Source organism: Salvelinus namaycush, chromosome 20 (genome assembly GCF_016432855.1).
Source record: "Salvelinus namaycush isolate Seneca chromosome 20, SaNama_1.0, whole genome shotgun sequence".
Lineage (NCBI taxonomy): Eukaryota > Metazoa > Chordata > Actinopteri > Salmoniformes > Salmonidae > Salvelinus > Salvelinus namaycush.
In genome coordinates, this window is record NC_052326.1 from 37962501 (window position 1) to 37982558 (window position 20058).

The following is a 20058-nucleotide window of genomic DNA, read 5'->3' on the forward strand; positions in this document are numbered from 1 at the left end:
GAGAGGAGAAAGGATGGGGGTATAATATAATCTGGGGCGGATTCACCACCAGCTGCTGCTATGACATCAACTTAAACCCACTCCTCTTTCCCCATCCCCCCTCCCAATACCATCCCCAGAGCACCACACTGCCCATATATCTCCTGTCTCCCTTCCTGTTCTGTCCACTACGAACCCATTAACACCCTTTAACAACTTATACAGCTGAATGCTACGATGTTGGGTTTGCACACTTGCACAGGAACATACAGTACACAACAACTCTTACTGTTCTAATGCAAGAGTGACTTTAAGAGTGACTTTAAGAGTGACTTTATAATGATGTAGTGGATGATGTTAGTCTGACAGGACTGTTCTGTCCTCTCATGGAAAGAGAGTAGAAAGGTAGCGTGATAGAGAGCAAGTGATGGACAAACGGCCAGCCAGACAGACGGCCAGCCAGAATAATTGTCTCACCAGAAAAGTGACTTCTTGTGCAGAACGTCCTGTAGTTGTCTCTGGCTGTGCTGGTCCAGTCTGCAGAAGTCATACTGGGGACTGAACTCTGCAGGAGGGGGGGTACTGAAGAGCACCTCAAATGACGACGTTGGGAAGTCCACCTAGAGAAAGAGGTCAGAGGTCACACTAACAACCACACCAAGATTCTGCATGAAGTGTTGTGATGAGGCAAACGTACTTCAATAACTAAATATGGTTGTTACTCTCACAGATATGTATACACGCAATACACACTCATCGAGTATGCACAGTAAAAATACTGACTGTTATAGAGCAGCTGGACAAGGTAACGGGTGTATGGAGAGTAAAAATACTGACTGTTATAGAGCAGCTGGACAAGGTAACGGGTGTATGGAGAGTAAAAATACTGACTGTTATAGAGCAGCTGGACAAGGTAACGGGTGTATGGAGAGTAAAAATACTGACTGTTATAGAGCAGCTGGACAAGGTAACGGGTGTATGGAGAGTAAAAATACTGACTGTTATAGAACAGCTGGACAAGGTAACGGGTGTATGGAGAGTAAAAATACTGACTGTTATAGAGCAGCTGGACAAGGTAACGGGTGTATGGAGAGTAAAAATACTGACTGTTATAGAGCAGCTGGACAAGGTAACGGGTGTATGGAGAGTAAAAATACTGACTGTTATAGAGCAGCTGGACAAGGTAACGGGTGTATGGAGAGTAAAAATACTGACTGTTATAGAGCAGCTGGACAAGGTAACGGGTGTATGGAGAGTAAAAATACTGACTGTTATAGAGCAGCTGGACAAGGTAACAGGTGTATGGAGAGTAAAAATACTGACTGTTATAGAGCAGCTGGACAAGGTAACGGGTGTATGGGAGAAATGGAAGGGGGGATAGGGGGAGAGGAGAGGAACAGAATGAAGTGAGGAATTAACAAGGAAAGTAGGAGGGGAAAAAATAACATGAAAATCCAAGAGAGAAGAAATGTGAAGTCATGGCAGGCCACTGAGGGAAAGCCTTCAGGATGAAGGAACACAGAGAGGAATATAACCAAAATTAGGTCAGATAGAAAATCAATTCTTATGTATCATCCACTCAGTTTGTTTTGGCATTGAAATGTTTGACGGTGTGCAGAAGAAAATGTGTGTGAGAGAAAGAGGGGGTTACATTCGGATTAATGATTGACAGATGTATGCCATGCCCCAGATGTGTCTTATGCGATGTTGGGGCAGTGTGTGTGTGTGTGTGTGTGTGTGTGTGTGTGTGTGTGTGTGTGTGTGTGTGTGTGTGTGTGTGTGTGAGTGAGTGAGTGAGTGAGTGAGTGAGTGAGTGAGTGAGTGAGTGAGTGAGTGAGTGAGTGAGTGAGTGAGTGAGTGAGTGAGTGAGTGAGTGAGTGAGTGAGTGAGTGAGTGTGAGTGTGAGTGTGAGTGAGTGAGTGAGTGATTCGGATTAATGAGTGATAGATGTATGCCAGGCCCCAGCTATGTCTTATGCGATGCTGGGGGAGTGTGTGTGTGTGTGTGTGTGTGTGTGTGTGTGTGTGTGTGTAAGCATATGTTGTTCTGCCATCAGTGATGAAGTATGAAGCCTCAAATGATGTCGCCACGTTAATGAGGAGACCGATTGCAATAGAACACACACACAGATCCCATTTTAACGCAGCCCACAGCACTGAGACAAAGAGCCACTGGGAACCAGCGCCATGGGCCAGCTGGCACTGCCACACACTGGGCTGGCACTGCATGAGGGACTGGGTTTACAATACAATACTGCTGAGAAGAAACCCTGTGTCTACGTGCGTGAGAGAGAGAGAATGAGCGAGTGAGAGCGAGGAGGACGTGTGTGTCAGAAGGGAGGGCAGACAGCAGGGCACTCTAATATCCAGGGTGAGTTTTTTTGGCCAGAGCAGATCCAACTGACCTACTTTCAGGTCCCTTCTGCAGATAGCAGTTGTAGTGTTTGTGTGTGTGTACTACATGCATGACTACCAATGTGCGTGAGAGTCCCTCTGCCTATGCTTTAACATGTGTGGAGAGGATTCTGGTCATAGAGACAGACAGAGCACTTTGGAAGTCCAAACCCCCATCTGCTCCACAGCTCTAAAACGGGTCAAAAGACAGCCAACGTTCATGTTACACACGGAGGCAGGAAACCTACTGTACCTGTAGTGTGTGAATAAGCCTTTTATAGGCTGTTCTTTTGACCAGGAGCAACGGTGTATGTTTTATTGAGACAGGCCAGTCTGGAGAGGAAAGAGGGCGGAGAGAGTGAGGAAGAGGGAGGGCGGAGAGGAAAGGGAGGAAAGCTGTAAAAGACAGATATAGAGAAAAAGAGAGGGAGTGAAAAAGGAGGACACTAGGTAATAGGGAACTACACCTTGAAAAATAAATAGAGGGAAATAAGAGAAAGAGAGGAAGGAAGAGGAGGAGGAGGAAAAAGTGTGTGCGTGCGCACATATGCCGTGTGTGTGTGTGTGTGTGTGTGTGTGTGTGTGTGTGTGTGTGTGTGTGTGTGTGTGTGTGTGTGTGTGTGTGTGTGTGTGTGTGTGTGTGTGAGAGACTAGGTCAGTTACCTGCAGGATGACGCTGTCAGGCTGGCTGAAGTTGGGGAAGCTGGAGCGAGCGTTACTTCCTGGGTTGGAAGGCCACAGACCCAGTAGCTTCCTCCCACATGTCAGGATGCTGAGGGAGAGGGTGATGGTCATAATCTCAGACACACGCACCCACCCACCCACCCACCCACCCACCCTCCTGTGGACTAATACTCACTGTCTGAAGTTGAAGAGGGGCATGGTGACCCAGCCCAGGGATTCGATGCTGCGGCGCTGCTTACTACCCTTCTCTTCCACTCCTCCAGGGGGTGGCAGAGCACTGGCATACAGAGTCACTGTCAGCTGGGTCTCCCTTGGCAACTGGTTGATCTGCACTGGGAAGCACACCCTGCGGGGTAGAGGGAGGGAGGGAGGGAAGAGAGAAATGCAATGAGAGAGGAGGATATAGAGAAGGATTGAAGGGGAAGAGAGGAATAGAGAAGGACAGAAAGCGTGGGGGGTTGAGAGAGTGGGAGAGAGAGAATCAGTTGTAGTTGAATTGTGAAATGTGAAATGCAGTAGCTATAATATAAATACACATTTTCTTAGAAGAGAGTAGACTGGGAGTGGCACTGTAACTGCTAGTGAACAGCAGAGTAACGTTATAGAGCTAGTAAACGATCCCTCACTAACTGAACAGCAGAGTAACGTTATAGAGCTAGTAAACGATCCCTCACTGTAACTGAACAGCAGAGTAACGTTATAGAGCTAGTAAACGAGCTTTCCATTTATATTTAGCCCTCTGTCATCCACATGGGACCCGTGTGCTTTCAACACGTCTCCCACATGAAAGAGAATAACACATTAAGAACTCTGTTGGAATCCTAAAACTTCAAAGACTCGTTAGCATGAAAGAAGCTAGCATCGAGCCAACTAAAAATAGTAGTGTGATTAACAAACACCATTGGTTCTGAGCTAAACCCCACTGGTGGATCTGCTAGCATGCTTCGCTAACTAAGACAACATGTTCAGTTACGGGGCCTGTTTGTACACTATGGACGGGAGCCCCGGAATAGATACTTGAGGAACAATAGAGAACAAAAGGGGAATGGCTCACCCCCCAACTTGTGCCATGTCTTTTTTGTTTACCTTCATTTAACTAGGCAACTCAGTTAAGAACAAATTATTATTTACAATGACGGGCTACCCCGGCCAAACCCTAACGACGCTGGGCCAATTGTGCGCCACCATATGGGACTCCCAATCACGGCCGGTTGTGATACAGCCTGGAATCAAACCAGGGTCTGTAGTGACGCCTCTAGCACTGAGATGCAGTGGCTTAGACCGCTGTGCCACTTGGGAGCCCAAAGGACACATGAGGTCATGAGACACATGGACCACCTATGTGCCTTTTGTTAAAGAAATCAGCTGATAGAGGTGAAAAGGAGAATGGAGTAGGACATTAAGATGAGTCGTCCAGCCAAAAAGACAAACATGTACATTGAAGACTTACACACACAACCAACAAACCAAGAACAGTTTGAGGAAGTCTACCTTACAAGGCTGTAGCCTGCTGCACTCCCTGTCCAAACTCCAATGTACTCCAGCCATAATGAAACATGACCTATTTGGTATTTGTGCCAGGCCTATTTGTGTTTATTCCATCTCAAGAAGCTTCAACAAGCTGGACACTGTCAAGCAGTCTTCTCGGGAAGTGTTGTTTTAGGGTCAAGGTTTTGCAAAATTGTTGTCACATCTGAAGGAGCCGTTAGGCAGGCCTACACGGGTTGACAAAAACATGTTTCTCAACAACGCTTTAGAAATCCACCCAGATACCGGAGGACTAAAATATTATTACAATAGAGGCAAAAATAATATCTTTAAAATAACCCCAGGGACAACGCATCAAGGACAGGAGGTACAAAGATCAGAAAATAGATACCGGATGCTGCATACAAAGCCAAGGAGACTAGTAACAACCCACAAATAACAACCCACTGTAAACACTTTCCATCTGCTTCAATAAGTACCCACATGTCCACCCACACATGTCCACACCCACGACCAACAGCTCCTTCCAGTAGACACATATAGGGGAAAGTAGGTGCACAAACAGAACACCTGGTACTAGAGTGGGATGGCAGGAACACTAACATGTGTATGTTATGAGTACATGTTGTTAGAAGTGGTTGTTTGGATAGCAAATATCTATATTGCTTTTAAATGTTAAGCATCAAGTAATATAAGGATACATAGACTCTGATTGGTGAACATCTCTGTGAGGTTGGTTGAGGTGCCTATAAGGTCTGTTGTGACAGGCTGTGATTGGGTACGTACCTCTGGTCCCAGACTACCAGGTGAAACAGGTACTTGCTGACCTGCTGTTTGCTGGTGTGCTGGGGGGCACAAAGCTCTGCTCCTCCATGGGTCAGAGAGCACGACAGGAAGAAGCCCTCATAGCTGATAGGAAGAGGAAGTGGAAATCAGCCAATGGGATAACAGAGAGGAGATCAGCCAATTCCATGACAATGTGAATCCAGGTAAAAGCTATGATCCTTTTAGTGACGTCACTTGTTAAATCTACTTAAAATCAGTGTAGATGAAGGGGAGGAGACCGGTTAAATGCAAACTCAATATTATGAAGGTGTTTTTAATGTTTTGTACACTCAGTGTAGATGATAGGCCAATGGAGTTTCATAATGACTACGCCTGGAAATGCATAATTACAAGTAACTGAGCACCAAGTTGGAGTCAAGTGAACTTCTGAAAAACAAATAAAGACAATTCTTCATTGGTCTTCTGACCGTATATTCTGATGTGAGTGTGTGTATGTTGTATAGCATGTATTAGTCGCTCTCTCGACCTCTGAATGCTCGGCTAAGAAAAGCCAAAAGGTGCTCACATTTTGCACCCTCTATAACCACTTTGATCATTATTTGACCATGCTGCTCATCTATGCACATTTGAACATCTTGAAGAATGATCTGGCCTTAATGGCCATGTACTCTTATAATCTCCATCTGCCACAGCCAGAAGAGGACTGGCCACCCCTGGTTCCTCTCTTGGTTTCTTCCTAGGTTCCTGCCTTTCTAGGGAGTTTTTCATAGCCACTGTGCTTCTACGTCTGCATTGCTTGCTCTTTGGGGTTTTAAGCTGGGTTTCTGTGCAGCACTTTGTGGCAACTGCTGATGTAAAAAGGGCTTCATATATAAGAGTGATTGACTGAAATGTAATTGTTAGAGTATGCATAAAAATGGTTCTCATGTTGGAATGTGGGTCAAGCTAGCTAACTTTACAGGAGAGAAAGCCTAGTAAATAAATCTCTATCCCTCTCACTCCCACCCACCCAACCAACCTGTCTCTCTCCCTCTTTCTCTCCCATCCTCTCCCCTAATCTGTAACCCAGTCCTGCATTATTAATCTGGTACTGGAGCTAGGGCCGGGGGACTTTATAAAGGGGGAATAAGAGGAGGCTGGTCTCTAGAGAGGAGGTATAAAATGAATAGCAGATCCGTGAGGCACTGGGACCAGGCAGGGGAAACTCTAAACGTTACATAGAGAAACAGTGATTCAAATGAGCAATATTCACAAATTCATAGCATTTTATTTTACAGTACTATATATCTGGTATTTTAGCTACTTGGTAAAAACTTATTTAGCTGTAATTATTTATATTATTAATCCCCAAGACTGAATAGTAATTAAAGGGTAATAACATTGGTTAACAATGTTACCATGTAATTTGTCTTACAGTAGAGTGCTATTGCTACTAGGGAAGTAATGATTACCCAATACCCATCAGCGCCCGATACCCATCAACGCCCGATACCCATCAGCGCCCGATACCCATCAGCGCCCGATACCCATCAGCGCCCGATACCCATCAGCGCCCGTTCTAAATGTTTTAGACAGGACTCCATCGGACCCCAAACTGATCAAAATTTTGCTCATGACTTTTTTTCTACCTTCCAAAAATACCTCATAGTTTGACAACTGATGCGGCCATTCCTTCAGTGTGGAACTAAGCATGTAACTGTGTTGAGTCATTGATCAACAAGTCATTTTGCATGCCGAAAAACCCTAGGGAATATCAGTAGCCTAGTCAAACTGAGCACAGCTTTGCGCACTGACCAACGGCAGGTATGAGGCCTGCTCCAGATCTTGAGCATCTGCACCTTCAGCATTCAAATGCAAAAATGGCTTGCGTGATATTAGGCTTATTAGGTTATTGTTATCTCTACCATGTTGAAAATTGTGTTTTACCGGAATAAAAGTTAAGCTAACGGAGACAACTCTGATCTGGCTATAGCCTGTGAGTGTGGGGGAATGGTTAGGGTAAGGACTTAGGTAAAATTAATGTTTTTATGCAAAAAACGTTAGTGCATCGAATCGTATCGCATCGAACCACATTGCATTGATCCGTTCTGTAATCAAACCAAATTGCACCGAATCGATTCCAACTAAAACGTATCGTTCCTGTATCGTGTCGAAGCCCATGTATCTAGATACATATCGAATCGTCTGGAAAGGGAAATATGCACATTCCTCATTGCTACCTAAATCCCTATCTGAAGACCTTATCAATACAGAGGATATCCATTGTGTGGGAGATTAGCTGATATTTTGGTATCAATTGATCTGTCTTCCTGCACACAAAGACACACCTTCACACACACACAGATGGCATGTGAAACCGCCGGACAGGTGCCGAGTGACCAGCCAGAGCTCTGCCCCGCCCCTTCGGTTCAAAGGTCAGGCAGGGTTCCCAGGCTGTCAATCAATCACGTGCCAGCATCAGTTTCAGGGGAAGACAAAAGAGCCAGCCAACTGGGGTCTGGAGAGGGGAGGGGGTGGAGCAGAGCGAACCATTCATGTGGCTGGAAGGGGGTGGGGGAGTGAAGGAGGGCCGTACACGGCGGTGGGGATAGGGATGGTACAGGGGAAATTCTAGGAGCAGAGTCAATGGTAAGGGCAATAGGGCTGCAGGGTGAGTGTGGGGGAATGGGTAGGGTAAGGAGTTGAGTATAGAATGTATGGGAATGGTGGGATGGCAGTGCATAAACCCCTGCATATGTGTCAGTGCCAGAGGAAAGTTGAAGAAAGGGCAGGTGCTGACAGAAGACAGATTCATGGAGATTCAAGGGGAGGGTTTGGCCTGAACTGAATTCACTCAGGTCAATATAGAGGGAGGGATGTGATGGGAAGGGAAAAGGGAGGAAAAAAGGTACAAGATGGAAGAGAGGATGGGAAAAGTAAGAGAAGTGAAAATGGGATGGAGGGTGATGGAAAGAGAGAAGTAGAGGGAGAAGGGGAGAGGATAGGGAGAAGGGGAGAGGATAGGGAGAAGGGGAGAGGATAGGGAGAAGGGGAGAGGATAGGGAGAAGGGGAGAGGATATGAGGAAGGGGAGAGGATATGGAGAAGGGGAGAGGATAGGGAGAAGGGGAGAGGATAGGGAGAAGGGGAGAGGATATGGAGAAAGGGGAGAGGATAGGGAAAATGGCAGAGGATACAGAAAAGGAGAAGGGGAGAGGATAGGGAGAAGGGGAGAGGATAGGGAGAAGGGGAGAGGGAGAAGGGGATGAGAGAGGAGAGAGAGAAGGGAGAGAGAATGAGATAGAAAGTGAAGAGGGAATGAAGGGAGAAGGAACGAGAAATAGAAGGACAGAGAATAAGAGAGGGAGAAGGAGAAGCAGTGGTATAAAGTACTTAAGTAGTACTTACAAGTAGTTTTACTTAAGTCGTTTTTTGGGGTATCTGTACTTAACTATTTATATTTTTTTACACCTTTTACTTCACTACATTCCGAAAGAAAATGTACTTTTTACTTCATACACTTTCCCTGACACACAAAAGTACTCGTTACATTTTGGATGCTTAGCAGGAAAGAAAAATTGTCTAATTCACACACTTATCAAGAGAACATCCCTGGTCATCCCTACTTCCTCTGATCTGGTGGACTTACTAAACACATGCTTAGTGTTGGACCATGCCCCTGGCTATCCGTAAATAAAAAATAACCAAGAAAATGATGCCATCTGGTCTGCATTATATAAGGAATTTAAAATTATTTATACTTTTACTTTTGATACTTAAGTATATTTTAGCAATTACATTTATTTAAAACCAAATACTTTTAGACTTTTACTCAAGTAGTATTTTACTGGGTGACTTTCACTTTTACTTCTCTAAGGTATGTTTACTTTCACTCAAGTATGAAAATTGGGTACTTTTTCCACCACTGAAAAGGAGAGGGATAACACAATGCTCCATAACACAATGTCATCCTCAGATTATGGGAAATCCAGCCTGAACAGCTGCCTGTGTGCGTGTGTTACCTGGCCGCCCATGTGATGGGGATGCGGTGAGCAGCGTAGACGCTGAAGGATAGGACGTTGGTGACCAGGCCTGCTTCCTGTCTGGGCGCCGTGTGCCGGTTGCTCTGCACCGTGGTGTGGAAGTTAGCATTGAATGTGCTGCAGTACAGCTCCACCAGATCTAAAATGGCCACCGTCAGCTTCTCCACCACTTTCTCTGCAACATTTTCGAAACCATTTAGATTCATATCACCTTCATTTAGCAGACGCTCTTATCCAGACAGACTTACACTAAGTGCATTCAATTAAGGACGGCTAAACAACCACTTAACACAAGCATTAAAAGTTTTACTTTCTGAATGTTAGTAATAATCAGGGTGCAGAATTGAGCACCTCACGCACGTCTCCAAATCATTCATCAAGTTTGCTGATGACAGAGTGGTGCCAGGAAAATAACCTCTACCTCAACGTCAACTCATTGTATATATTCTAGTCATGGTTCATCCTATATAAAACGTATTTTTTGGATTATGTATGTATTGTTTTGTATTGCAAGGCCATCAGACTTAAATAGCCATCACTAGCCAGCTTCCACCCGGTTACGCAACCCTGCACCTTAGAGGCTGCTGCCCTATTTACATACACTACCGTTCAAAAGTTTGGGGACACTTAGAAATGTCCTTGTTTTTGAAAGAAAAGCACATTTCTTTGTCCATTAAAATAACATCAAATTGATCAGAAATACAGTGTAGACATTGTTAATGTTGTAAATGACTATTGTAGCTGGAAAAGGCAGATTTTTTATGGAATATCTACATAGGTGTACAGAGGCCCATTATCAGCAACCATCACTCCTGTGTTCCAACGGCACGTTGTGTTAGCTAATCCAAGTTAATCATTTTAAAAGGCTAATTTATGATTAGAAAACCCTTTTGCAATTATGTTAGCACAGCTGAAAACTGTTGTGTTGATTAAAGAGGCAATAAAACTGGCCTTCTTTAGACTAGTTGAGTATCTGGAGCATCAGCATTTGTGGGTTCGATTACAGGCTCGAAATGGCTAGAAACAAATAACTTTATTCTGAAACTCAGTCTATTCTTGTTCTGAGAAATAAAGGCTATTCCATGCGAGAAATTTTCAAGAAACTGAAGCTCTCGTACAACACGGTGAACAACTCCCTTCACAGACCAGCGCAAACTGGCTCTAACCAGAATAGAAAGAGGAGTGGGAGGCCCCGGTGCACAACTGAGCAAGAGGACACGTACATTAGAGTGTCTAGTTTGAGAAACAGACGCCTCACAAGTCCTCAACTGGCAGCTTCATTAAATAGTACCCGCAAAACACCAGTCTCAACGTCAACAGTGAAGAGGCGACTCTGGGATGCTGGCCTTCTAGGCAGAGTTGCAAAGAAAAAGCCATATCTCAGACTGGCCAATAAAAATAAAATATTAAGATGGGCAAAAGAACACAGACACTGGACAGAGGAACTCTGCCTAGAAGGCTAGGATCCCGGAGTCGCCGCTTCACTGTTGACGTTGAGACTGGTGTTTCGCAGGTACTATTTAATGAAGCTGCCAGTTGAGGACTTGTGAGGCGTCTGTTTCTCAAACCAGAGGAATATCAAACATTAGTTATTGTCATCATTCCATGGTTGTGCCCCAAATGGCACCCTATTCCCTATAGAGTGCAGTACTTTTGACCAAGGCTCTTAGGGGTGCCATTTGGGACACAGAACATGGCTGCTCCATGTCAACACAGCTCAGCTGACTGGGCTCCACTGTTTACATTGTGTCTCTTTATACATCCATTGGAGCAGCAGCTTAGCCCTACATGGGAAGGAGCTTAGCCCTACATGGGAAACAACATCCCAACTCTCTGAAATGTTATCCCTCTCTTTTCAAGGGCGGATGGACAGATGGAGCTCGGCGGATGGATGGTGGTGGTGCTTGGTGTATCCTGTACGAAGCTAGCCATCCTTCCTGTTTGTTTGAGTGTGGCAGGGAGGTAGAGAGTGGGGATATCCTACATCACGGATGTGCATCACAACAAGTCACGGACACTTCCGCTCTGACATGAGGTAGTGCTACTGTGACGGACCAGTGTGCCTGCTTAGCAGTATAGCTTCCTCCCTATCTGGGTGCACTGTCTGTACAATGGCTCGACCCAGGTTCCTCTGCCTCGCAAACACACGTGACCGCCCGCTTGACAACGTACTAGCCAGTTGTGCCGCCGAAAAGCTAGCAACTCAGCTGTGGAGCTTACGGTACAATCTTTATTGCGTTACACTACTGTACAGACCTGACCTGGACCCCTCCCTTGCTCCTCTCTTCCATCTACAGTATCTCATCACTCCTCTTTATCTATCCTCAGTTCCTCTTCTGTCCTGTCCTTTCTCTGTCTGTCTGTCTCCTATCCTCCTTCCCCTCTTCTGTCTGTCCTCTCTGTCATCCCCTACCAGCCAGTATCTCTGTGTGGATTATTCAGTGCTATTGTAGGACATTCAATTAGTGTGGAACTTACCTCTGTTCTCTCTGATGGCCAGCACTGATGAATCCTGTGAAGAGACACACACAGTTACAGAATCCAATCAACCAACCTTTGGTTCTGGAGTTACAGGAGTACAGTAATTCATGAAGTTATCCTTGTGTACCGGTCTGAGATCAGTTTTGTATTTAGACCATAATATTTAAGGCTATGATTGGGGGAGGGTAAACTGATCCTAGATATGTGTATCTGAAGCATGGTAGATGTGATTGTGAGTGTGTGTGTTTACCTTCTGGACTCTGGGCTGCAGACGACAGGGGCATGCTGGAAGCTGGTTGAGGGCGGAAGTGATGTCAGGCGTTTCCACAGCAGCCAGCGAGCTGCAGAGAGCCTTCACTGATTGGACGAGCCGTTCTACGTGCAACACAAGCTCCACCTACAGAGGGCGGGAGGGAAAGAACATAGAGAATTCAACCTTACACATCCATTTTAAGAATAAAAAAACCTAAAATGTTTGTGTTCCTTCTTGTGTGTTTTTATGTGCGTATATGTACCAGGTTACCTCTGATAGAAGGAAGGACTCAGCCTCGTTGTGAAAGGTGTCCAGGAGCAGAGTCAAAGCCTCCCTGTTCAAACAAGGAAATATCAACAACACTGTTAAGGATATCAAAGTCCCAGCCTAAGGCCTTCTATTGCTTTTTAAAGAAGTTTTCACATATTCCAAAAAGACTTGACTAATCCGTCCAAGTTGGTAGCCAGATGACATTATTTTACTTCCAATCATCCAAGTTATCCAATCAGATTAGGAATCACCTTGATAAAGGTTGCATCTCTAATGTGATCAGTGGCGTGAGAGCTCTAGGCCCCTCCCCTCACCTAGTAACTGTCTGTTTGATTGGTCGCTCCTGCAGCAGGATGCTGTGGTTCATCGTAGAGGCCGTCTCATCATCCTCCTCCTGTCAAGCACAACACAACCACATAATCAAACAAGAGTGTGTGCGTCTCTGCTACTGCATGCGTGTGTGTGTGTGTGTGTGTGTGTGTGTGTGTGTGTGTGTGTGTGTGTGTGTGTGTGTGTGTGTGTGTGTGTGTGTGTTTTCACCGTGCGGCCCAGTTCTGTGTTGACAGAGCCTCTCTTGGTGAGGAAGAGACGAATGTCCCAGTCAAACTTCACACACAGCTGGATATGCTCCAACCCTGTCAACGTCTGGGAACTAACAGAGACAGAGAGAGAGAGAAAGATATATTATCTACCTCACTTGCTTTGGCAATGTTAACACATGTTTCCCATGCCAATAAAGCCCCTTGAATTGAATTGAAAGAGAGACAGACAGAGACAGAGAGAGACAGAGAGACACACACAGAGAGATCCACACACACACACACACAGAGAGACACACACACAGAGACAGAGAGAGAGACAAACAGAGACAGAGAGAGACAGAGACAAACAGAGACAGACAGAGAGACAAACAGAGACAGAGAGAGCGAGACAGAGAGACAGAGATTTTATTGTAAAGTTTCCCCCCAAAAAAATACAAATAACAAAGCATTGAAAAACAAAGACATTACTCATAAAAATAAAAACATTTGTAGGACAAGTATGCCATTCAAGTGGATAAGCCATGTCCCTACACAATGATGTGGTGCAGCTGTACTTAGTGAATACACACACAGGGGAAAACCCACTACAATATGGGCGTGGGGGTTCATTGTGAGGTGATTGTTTTGCTCCATAAATAAGAGCGAGAGACGGGAGGGCAAATAAAGAGAGAGAGCTAAAACCCTACTACTGTCCAGCCCTGTGATTGACAGCTGGGTAACAAGCAATGACCTCAGCACACAGAGCAAGTCCCGCCCACTTTAACAGCCGCAGGTTATCGGGGGAAAACACACTTTCTGCTGCAGGCCGGAAACACACACACAGAGAGAGAGAGCGAGAGAAACACACTTTCTGCTGCAGGCCGGAAACACACAGAGAGAGAGAGGAGAGAGAAGAGAGGAGAGAGGAGAGAGGAGAGAGGAGAGAGGAGAGAGAGAGAAACACACAGTTGCTCTGAGCCTGAAAAACAAACAAACAGAAAGACTGACACACACTCTTGGCCAAAAGTTTTGTGAATGACACAAATATTAATAGATATTTTTGTCAGATGTTACTATGGAATACTGAAGTGTAATTACAAGCATTTCATACGTGTCATATGCTTTTATTGACAATTACATGAAGTTGATGCAAAAAGTCAATATTTTTAGTGTTGACCCTTCTTTTTCAAGACCTCTGCAATCCGCCCTGGCATGCTGTCAATTAACTTCTGGGCCACATCCTGACTGATGGCAGCCCATTCTTGCATAATCAATGCTTGGAGTTTGTCAGAATTTGTGGGTTTTTGTTTGTCCACCCGCCTCTTGAGGATTGACCACAAGTTCTCAATGGGATTAAGGTCTGGGGAGTTTCCTGGCCATGGACCCAAAATATCGATGTTTTGTTCCCCGAGCCACTTAGTTATCACTTTTACCTTATGGCAAGGTGCTCCATCATGCTGGAAAAGGCATTGTTCGTCACCAAACTGTTCCTGGATGGTTGGGAGAAGTTGCTCTCGGAGGATGTGTTGGTACCATTCTTTATTCATGGCTGTGTTCTTAGGCAAAATTGTGAGTGAGCTCACTCCCTTGGCTGAGAAGCAATTCCACACATGAATGGTCTCAGGATGCTTTACTGTTGGCATGACACAGGACTGATGGTAGCGTTCACCTTCTCTTCTCCGGATAAGCTTGTTTCCGGATGCCCCAAACAATCGGAAAGGGCATTCATCAGAGAAAATGACTTAACCCCAGTCCTCAGCAGTCCAATCGCTGTAGCTTTTGCAGAATATCAATCTGTCCCTGATGTTTTTCCTGGAGAGAAGTGGCTTCTTTGCTGCCCTTCTTGACACCAGGCCATCCTCCAAAAGTCTTCGCCTCACTGTGCGTGCAGATGCACTCACACCTGCCTGCTGCCATTCCTGAGCAAGCTCTGTACTGGTGGTTCCCCGATCCCGCAGCTGAATCAACTTTAGGAGACGGTCCTGGCGCTTGCTGGACTTTCTTGGGGGCCCTGAAGCCTTCTTCACAACAATTGAACCGCTCTCCTTGAAGTTCTTAATGATCCGATAAATGGTTGATTGAGATGCAATCTTACTGGCAGCAATATCCTTGCCTGTGAAGCCCTTTTTGTGCAAAGCAATGATGACGGCACGTGTTTCCTTGCAGGTAACCATGGCTGACAGAGGAAGAACAATGATTCCAAGTACCACCCTCCTTTTGAAGCTTCCAGTCTGTTATTCAAACTCAATCACCATGACAGAGTGATCTCCAGCCTTGTCCATGTCAACACTCACACCTGTGTTAATGAGAGAATTACTGACATGATGTCAGCTGGTCCTTTTGTGGCAGGGCTGAAATGCAGTGGAAATGTTTTTGGGGATTCAGTTCATTTGCGTGGTAAAGAGGGACTTTGCAATTAATTGCAATTCATCTGACCACTCTTCATAACATTCTGGAGTATATGCAAATTGCCATCATACAAACTGAGGCAGCAGACTTTGTGAAAATTAATATTTGTGTCATTCTCAAAACTTTTGGCCACAACTGTACATGTGCCGCTGCTCTGAGACAGAAATTAAACACACAGGTGCACAGAGACAGAAAACATGCACACACACACACACGCGTTCAGCTGCACTGGACCGGAATGAAGCTTGCTGTAAAATACATTTCAACCCTGTCTGGCTGTATTCCTCTGAAAGAAAGAAGACTTCATAGGGGAGTGGGAGGGAGGGTGTGTGTGTCAGGGTGTGTGTGTGGTGCGGAGGGAAAGGACATGTTTTAGGGGAAACCCACTGTGGCTAAGCTGGCCCACAGACATACCATTTCTGTCCGTGAGTTTGTGAGTGTGTGTATGTGTGGGAAAAGGGTCTAGAAGAGTCTGTGTTTTAGGGGCGGTTTAGGTCGGCCCACAGACATCAGCAGAGCTTGTTAAAAACTACCACAATTGAGTCCTTCAGTTACATTTGTGTGTACATCTGCACCACAAACCACACACACACACTCCAGCTCTCTCCCTCCCACAGTCTACCCCCAACTCACTGCCCTGTCATTCATGACAAAGCTTAAACACACACATTCCTATAGCCTGGGCCTCTCACATACAAACACAGAAACGTAAGGTTGAGCCATGCATGCATACACGCACACAAACACAGGGCTGAGACTATGAGCTGAGACTCCAGAAGGCGAGGTCAGTACAGGTGCATCAAAGCTGAGACCGAGCGAGTGAAAAACAGCTTCTATCTCAAGGCCATCAGACGGTTGAACAGCCATCACTAACATTGAGTGGCTGCTGCCAACATACTGACTCAAATCTCTGGCCACTTTAATAATAACAAATTGCATGTAATAAATGTATCACTAGTCACTTTAAACAATGCCACTTTATATAATGTTTACATACCCTACATTACTCATCTCATATGTACTCTATACCATCTACTGCATCTTGCCTATGCCGTTCGGCAATCGCTCATTCATATATCTTTATGTACATATTCTTATTCATTCATTAACACTTGTGTGTATAAGCTAGTTGTTGTGAAATTGTTAGATTACTTGTTAGATATTACTGCATGTTCGGAACTAGAAGCACAAGCATTTCGCTACACTCGTATTAACATCTGCTAACCATGTGTATGTGACCAATAACATTTGATTTGAGTGTATAGCCACAGTCTAGGAGTGTGTAGCCACAGTCTAGGAGTGTGTAGCCACAGTCTAGGCGTGTGTAGCCAAAGTCTAGGCGTGTGTAGCCAAAGTCTAGGCGTGTGTAGCCAAAGTCTAGGCGTGTGTAGCCAAAGTCTAGGCGTGTGTAGCCAAAGTCTAGGCGTGTGTAGCCAAAGTCTAGGCGTGTGTAGCCAAAGTCTAGGCGTGTGTAGCCAAAGTCTAGGCGTGTGTAGCCAAAGTCTAGGAGTGTGTAGCCAAAGTCTAGGAGTGTGTAGCCAAAGTCTAGGAGTGTGTGGCCAAAGTCTAGGAGTGTGTAGCCAAAGTCTAGGAGTGTGTAGCCAAAGTCTAGATGGTTGTCTTTACTTCTGTAGGAACTCGGCCTGACCGCAGACTTTGAGGAGGTAGTGGTCGACATCAATGTGGTCGAGGTCTTCATTAGCATAACACAACGTCTGGTAGATCAACAGGTCTACCGTAGACGACCCTGAGAGAGAAAGAGAGAGAGAGAGACCGAAGAATGAGGCAATATAGTGACTGTTTATTTGGCCAGGTTGATCTCTCTGAGTGAGAGAAAACATACTCTCTGCCCCCATCATGGGTCATGACCTGACGGTACCCACAGCACATAGTCTTACACACTAATGGAGAAAGGGTGAGCTGGAGAGAGAAACATCCCTTAAATCTCTCTCTCCCTCTCAGACAGATGAATGAGAGTCAGTCATGTTTCATTGAGAAGTCAGCGTAATTACATTAAGGGAACTCCAACAACAGGCTTTTCCTAATCCCTTATCCCAGATCCCTGATCTTGGAGAACCACAGTTTTCTGCACAGGACTGAGGCCAGCAAACATTACATTCACTGAGGGTGTGTATTAGAATAGGGGTGAGATCGCTGTGCTGTTGAATCTGTGGTGTCTGCATTGTGTGTGGGGGTGTCTTACCGTCACAGGTGAAGGTGAGTGGTTCTCTAAAGTGGTCGCTGATGACCGTAACCTTGACGCTGACCCCTAACCCCTGTTGCAGCTCTTCAGGCCCCACTGAGGGTGACCACACAAACCCTGTGTTCTTAGACTGGTCACTGCACGGATATGCTGAGCGCAATCTGAACACAACACACAGTCATGATTATTAACAGGTAATAAATAGCCTGACAACACACAGTCATGATTATTAACAGGTAATAAATAGCCTGACAACACACAGTCATGATTATTAACAGGTAATAAATAGCCTGACAACACACGGTCATAATTATTAACAAGTAATAAATAGCCTGACAACACAGTCATAATTATTAACAGGTAATAAATAGCCTGACAACACAGTCGTGATTATTAACAGGTAATAAATAGCCTGACAACACAGTCATGATTATTAACAGGCAATAAATAGCCTGACAACACACAGTCATGATTATTAACAGGTAATAAATAGCCTGACAACACAGTCATGATTATTAACAGGTAATAAATAGCCTGACAACACACAGTCATGATTATTAACAGGTAATAAATAGCCTGACAACACAGTCGTGATTATTAACAGGTAATAAATAGCCTGACAACACGGTCGTGATTATTAACAGGTAATAAATAGCCTGACAACACACAGTCATGATTATTAACAGGTAATAAATAGCCTGACAACACACAGTCATGGTGATAATTGCATATAGACAGCCTGACCACAACCTGACCACAATACAACCACGACACATAAATGTTTCTAAACAGCCTGACTGAGGGTGAGTTGGTAACATTTGGGCCCAATCCCAAATCAACCCCTAAACAATACGCCCTATGTGGAGTTCTGAGAGGATTTGACATGTGTAGGCAATATGGCAATAGCTCCATCTTGCCTTCTAATACTGTGAGTGGAAGTTTCACCATGTGGCTTATATCAATCAAATCCTACACAAGTACATAGGGTTCGATTTGGGATTGGGCCATACACTTACACATCGAGCATGTGGCAGAAGGCGGCCACCTCCTCGTTTCTCTCCTCTGACACCTGGAAGAGCTCATAGCCAAAACCATTGAGCCTGGTGCCCAGGGACACCTGTCAATCACACACAGAGACGCCTGTCAATCACACACAGAGACACAGGAACGATCAGAGTCACAACTGAAGGTAATGGAACATTCAGTGTCACAGAACTCAAAGTAACGGAAAACAGCTGTGCTGGACTTGACTGGATTGAAGTAAACTGCGGATAAAACAAAACTAGACATTTCAAGGCCTCTTTATTTGTTTCTGGGTTTCCCTATGGAAACATGGAATGAGGGTATGAGGTAACAACGTTAGATGGGGATTAATGCTATGTCATGCTAAGTCACGTAATGAAGCTGTCGTGAACCTGTCGTAACCCTGTCACAGGGTGAGTAGTTACCGGGTCGGCCGACACTCTGTGCTGGTTCTTGTTGCTCTTCTGGATAGGTAAGTAGGTGCGGGGGGGCACCTGAGGGGGGAGGGTCTTGCTCCGAGCCAACGGCTTCCCTGATTGGTCCCCGTTGGCCCACCTACCCCTTGGAGATGGCAAATCCCCATTGAGCTTGGAGAGAGCGTCGTTGAGGCTCTCGTAGTTTAGCGTCTCCCCTGACGACAGTTTGGGCTGGTCCACCTCAGGGGTGAACAGGTTGACATCTCGGGGAGTCGTAGTGGGTCGGGGGGGCAGGAAGGGCTCAGAGGAGGGGAGTAGAGGGGTCCTGGGGGGTACAGCAGGAGGAGGGTCATCAGGAGGGGGGAAGCCTTTAGGCAGAGTCAGAGAAGAACCAAAGCTAGACCCAGACTCCCCATAGCTGGTACTCAAGTAGTCTCCCTTCCCTGGACTCTCCAGGATATAGATGGGCTCCCTGGCCCTGGCTGGGGAGGGCTGTGGGGAGTGGGACCCCTCAGGCTGGAGGTGGTGGAGGGAGAGGTCCGAGCCAGATAACCCTCTTAGCAAACTCCTTCCAGGAGGACTAAGGCTGGGGCGGGGTGGGAGGGGGCGATCGACCTGCCTCTGGCCCTCCCAAGGGGGTAGCGTAGGTACTTTCCCACCACCCTGGCTGCTGGTCCCCTGGCTGTCCCCCCCCTTGTCCTGTTTGAGTCTGGACAGGGCATCATACTCCATCTGTAGGGCTTCAGCCAGTACCAGCTCTCTCTGGCTCAAGCCCAGGGAGTCCAGTCCCCAGGGACCCTCGCTATCCTTCTGAGTTTGTGCTGCCGACATGCTCCTACAGGGGACGCCACCACTGACAGGAGAGGAAGACACCGATGCTAGGGCTTCCAGAGAAGAGACATTGGGCTCAGAATATGCTCTGTGGAGAGAGAGAGAGAGAGTTTAATCAGAAAGAGTAAAAAAAATAGCAATTAAAGTCAAAGGGAGAATGAGGGATATGTTTCTCTTCTGCTAAAGACGCCAAATGCTCTCAGTTCAATGTGTATTCCACAGCTATTACCAACCCCCTTTAATTTAATCTTCAATTTTCTCTGTAACTGTCACGATCGTCTTGATAAGAGAGAGAGGACC

At 45.7% G+C, this 20058-nt stretch overlaps 1 protein-coding gene across 1 annotated transcript in view; it reads right to left on the reverse strand.

Annotated features, from left to right (window-relative positions):
- The window catches only part of LOC120064609 (phosphatidylinositol 4-phosphate 3-kinase C2 domain-containing subunit beta-like), a 43271-nt gene extending 23428 nt beyond the window's left edge, over positions 1–19843 (reverse strand). The window contains exons 1-14 of the mRNA XM_039015211.1: positions 18937–19843; positions 18505–18605; positions 17489–17649; positions 16912–17032; positions 12896–13007; positions 12670–12749; positions 12356–12419; positions 12083–12229; positions 11830–11863; positions 9331–9526; positions 5331–5453; positions 3232–3402; positions 3036–3144; positions 457–599 (exon numbers count right to left, since the gene is read on the reverse strand). Of these exons, the coding sequence (XP_038871139.1) occupies positions 457–599; positions 3036–3144; positions 3232–3402; positions 5331–5453; positions 9331–9526; positions 11830–11863; positions 12083–12229; positions 12356–12419; positions 12670–12749; positions 12896–13007; positions 16912–17032; positions 17489–17649; positions 18505–18605; positions 18937–19758 (2384 nt within the window). The 5' untranslated portion in view covers positions 19759–19843. The remainder of the gene's footprint in view (positions 1–456; positions 600–3035; positions 3145–3231; positions 3403–5330; positions 5454–9330; positions 9527–11829; positions 11864–12082; positions 12230–12355; positions 12420–12669; positions 12750–12895; positions 13008–16911; positions 17033–17488; positions 17650–18504; positions 18606–18936) is intronic.
- Between the last annotated feature and the right edge of the window lie 215 nt (positions 19844–20058).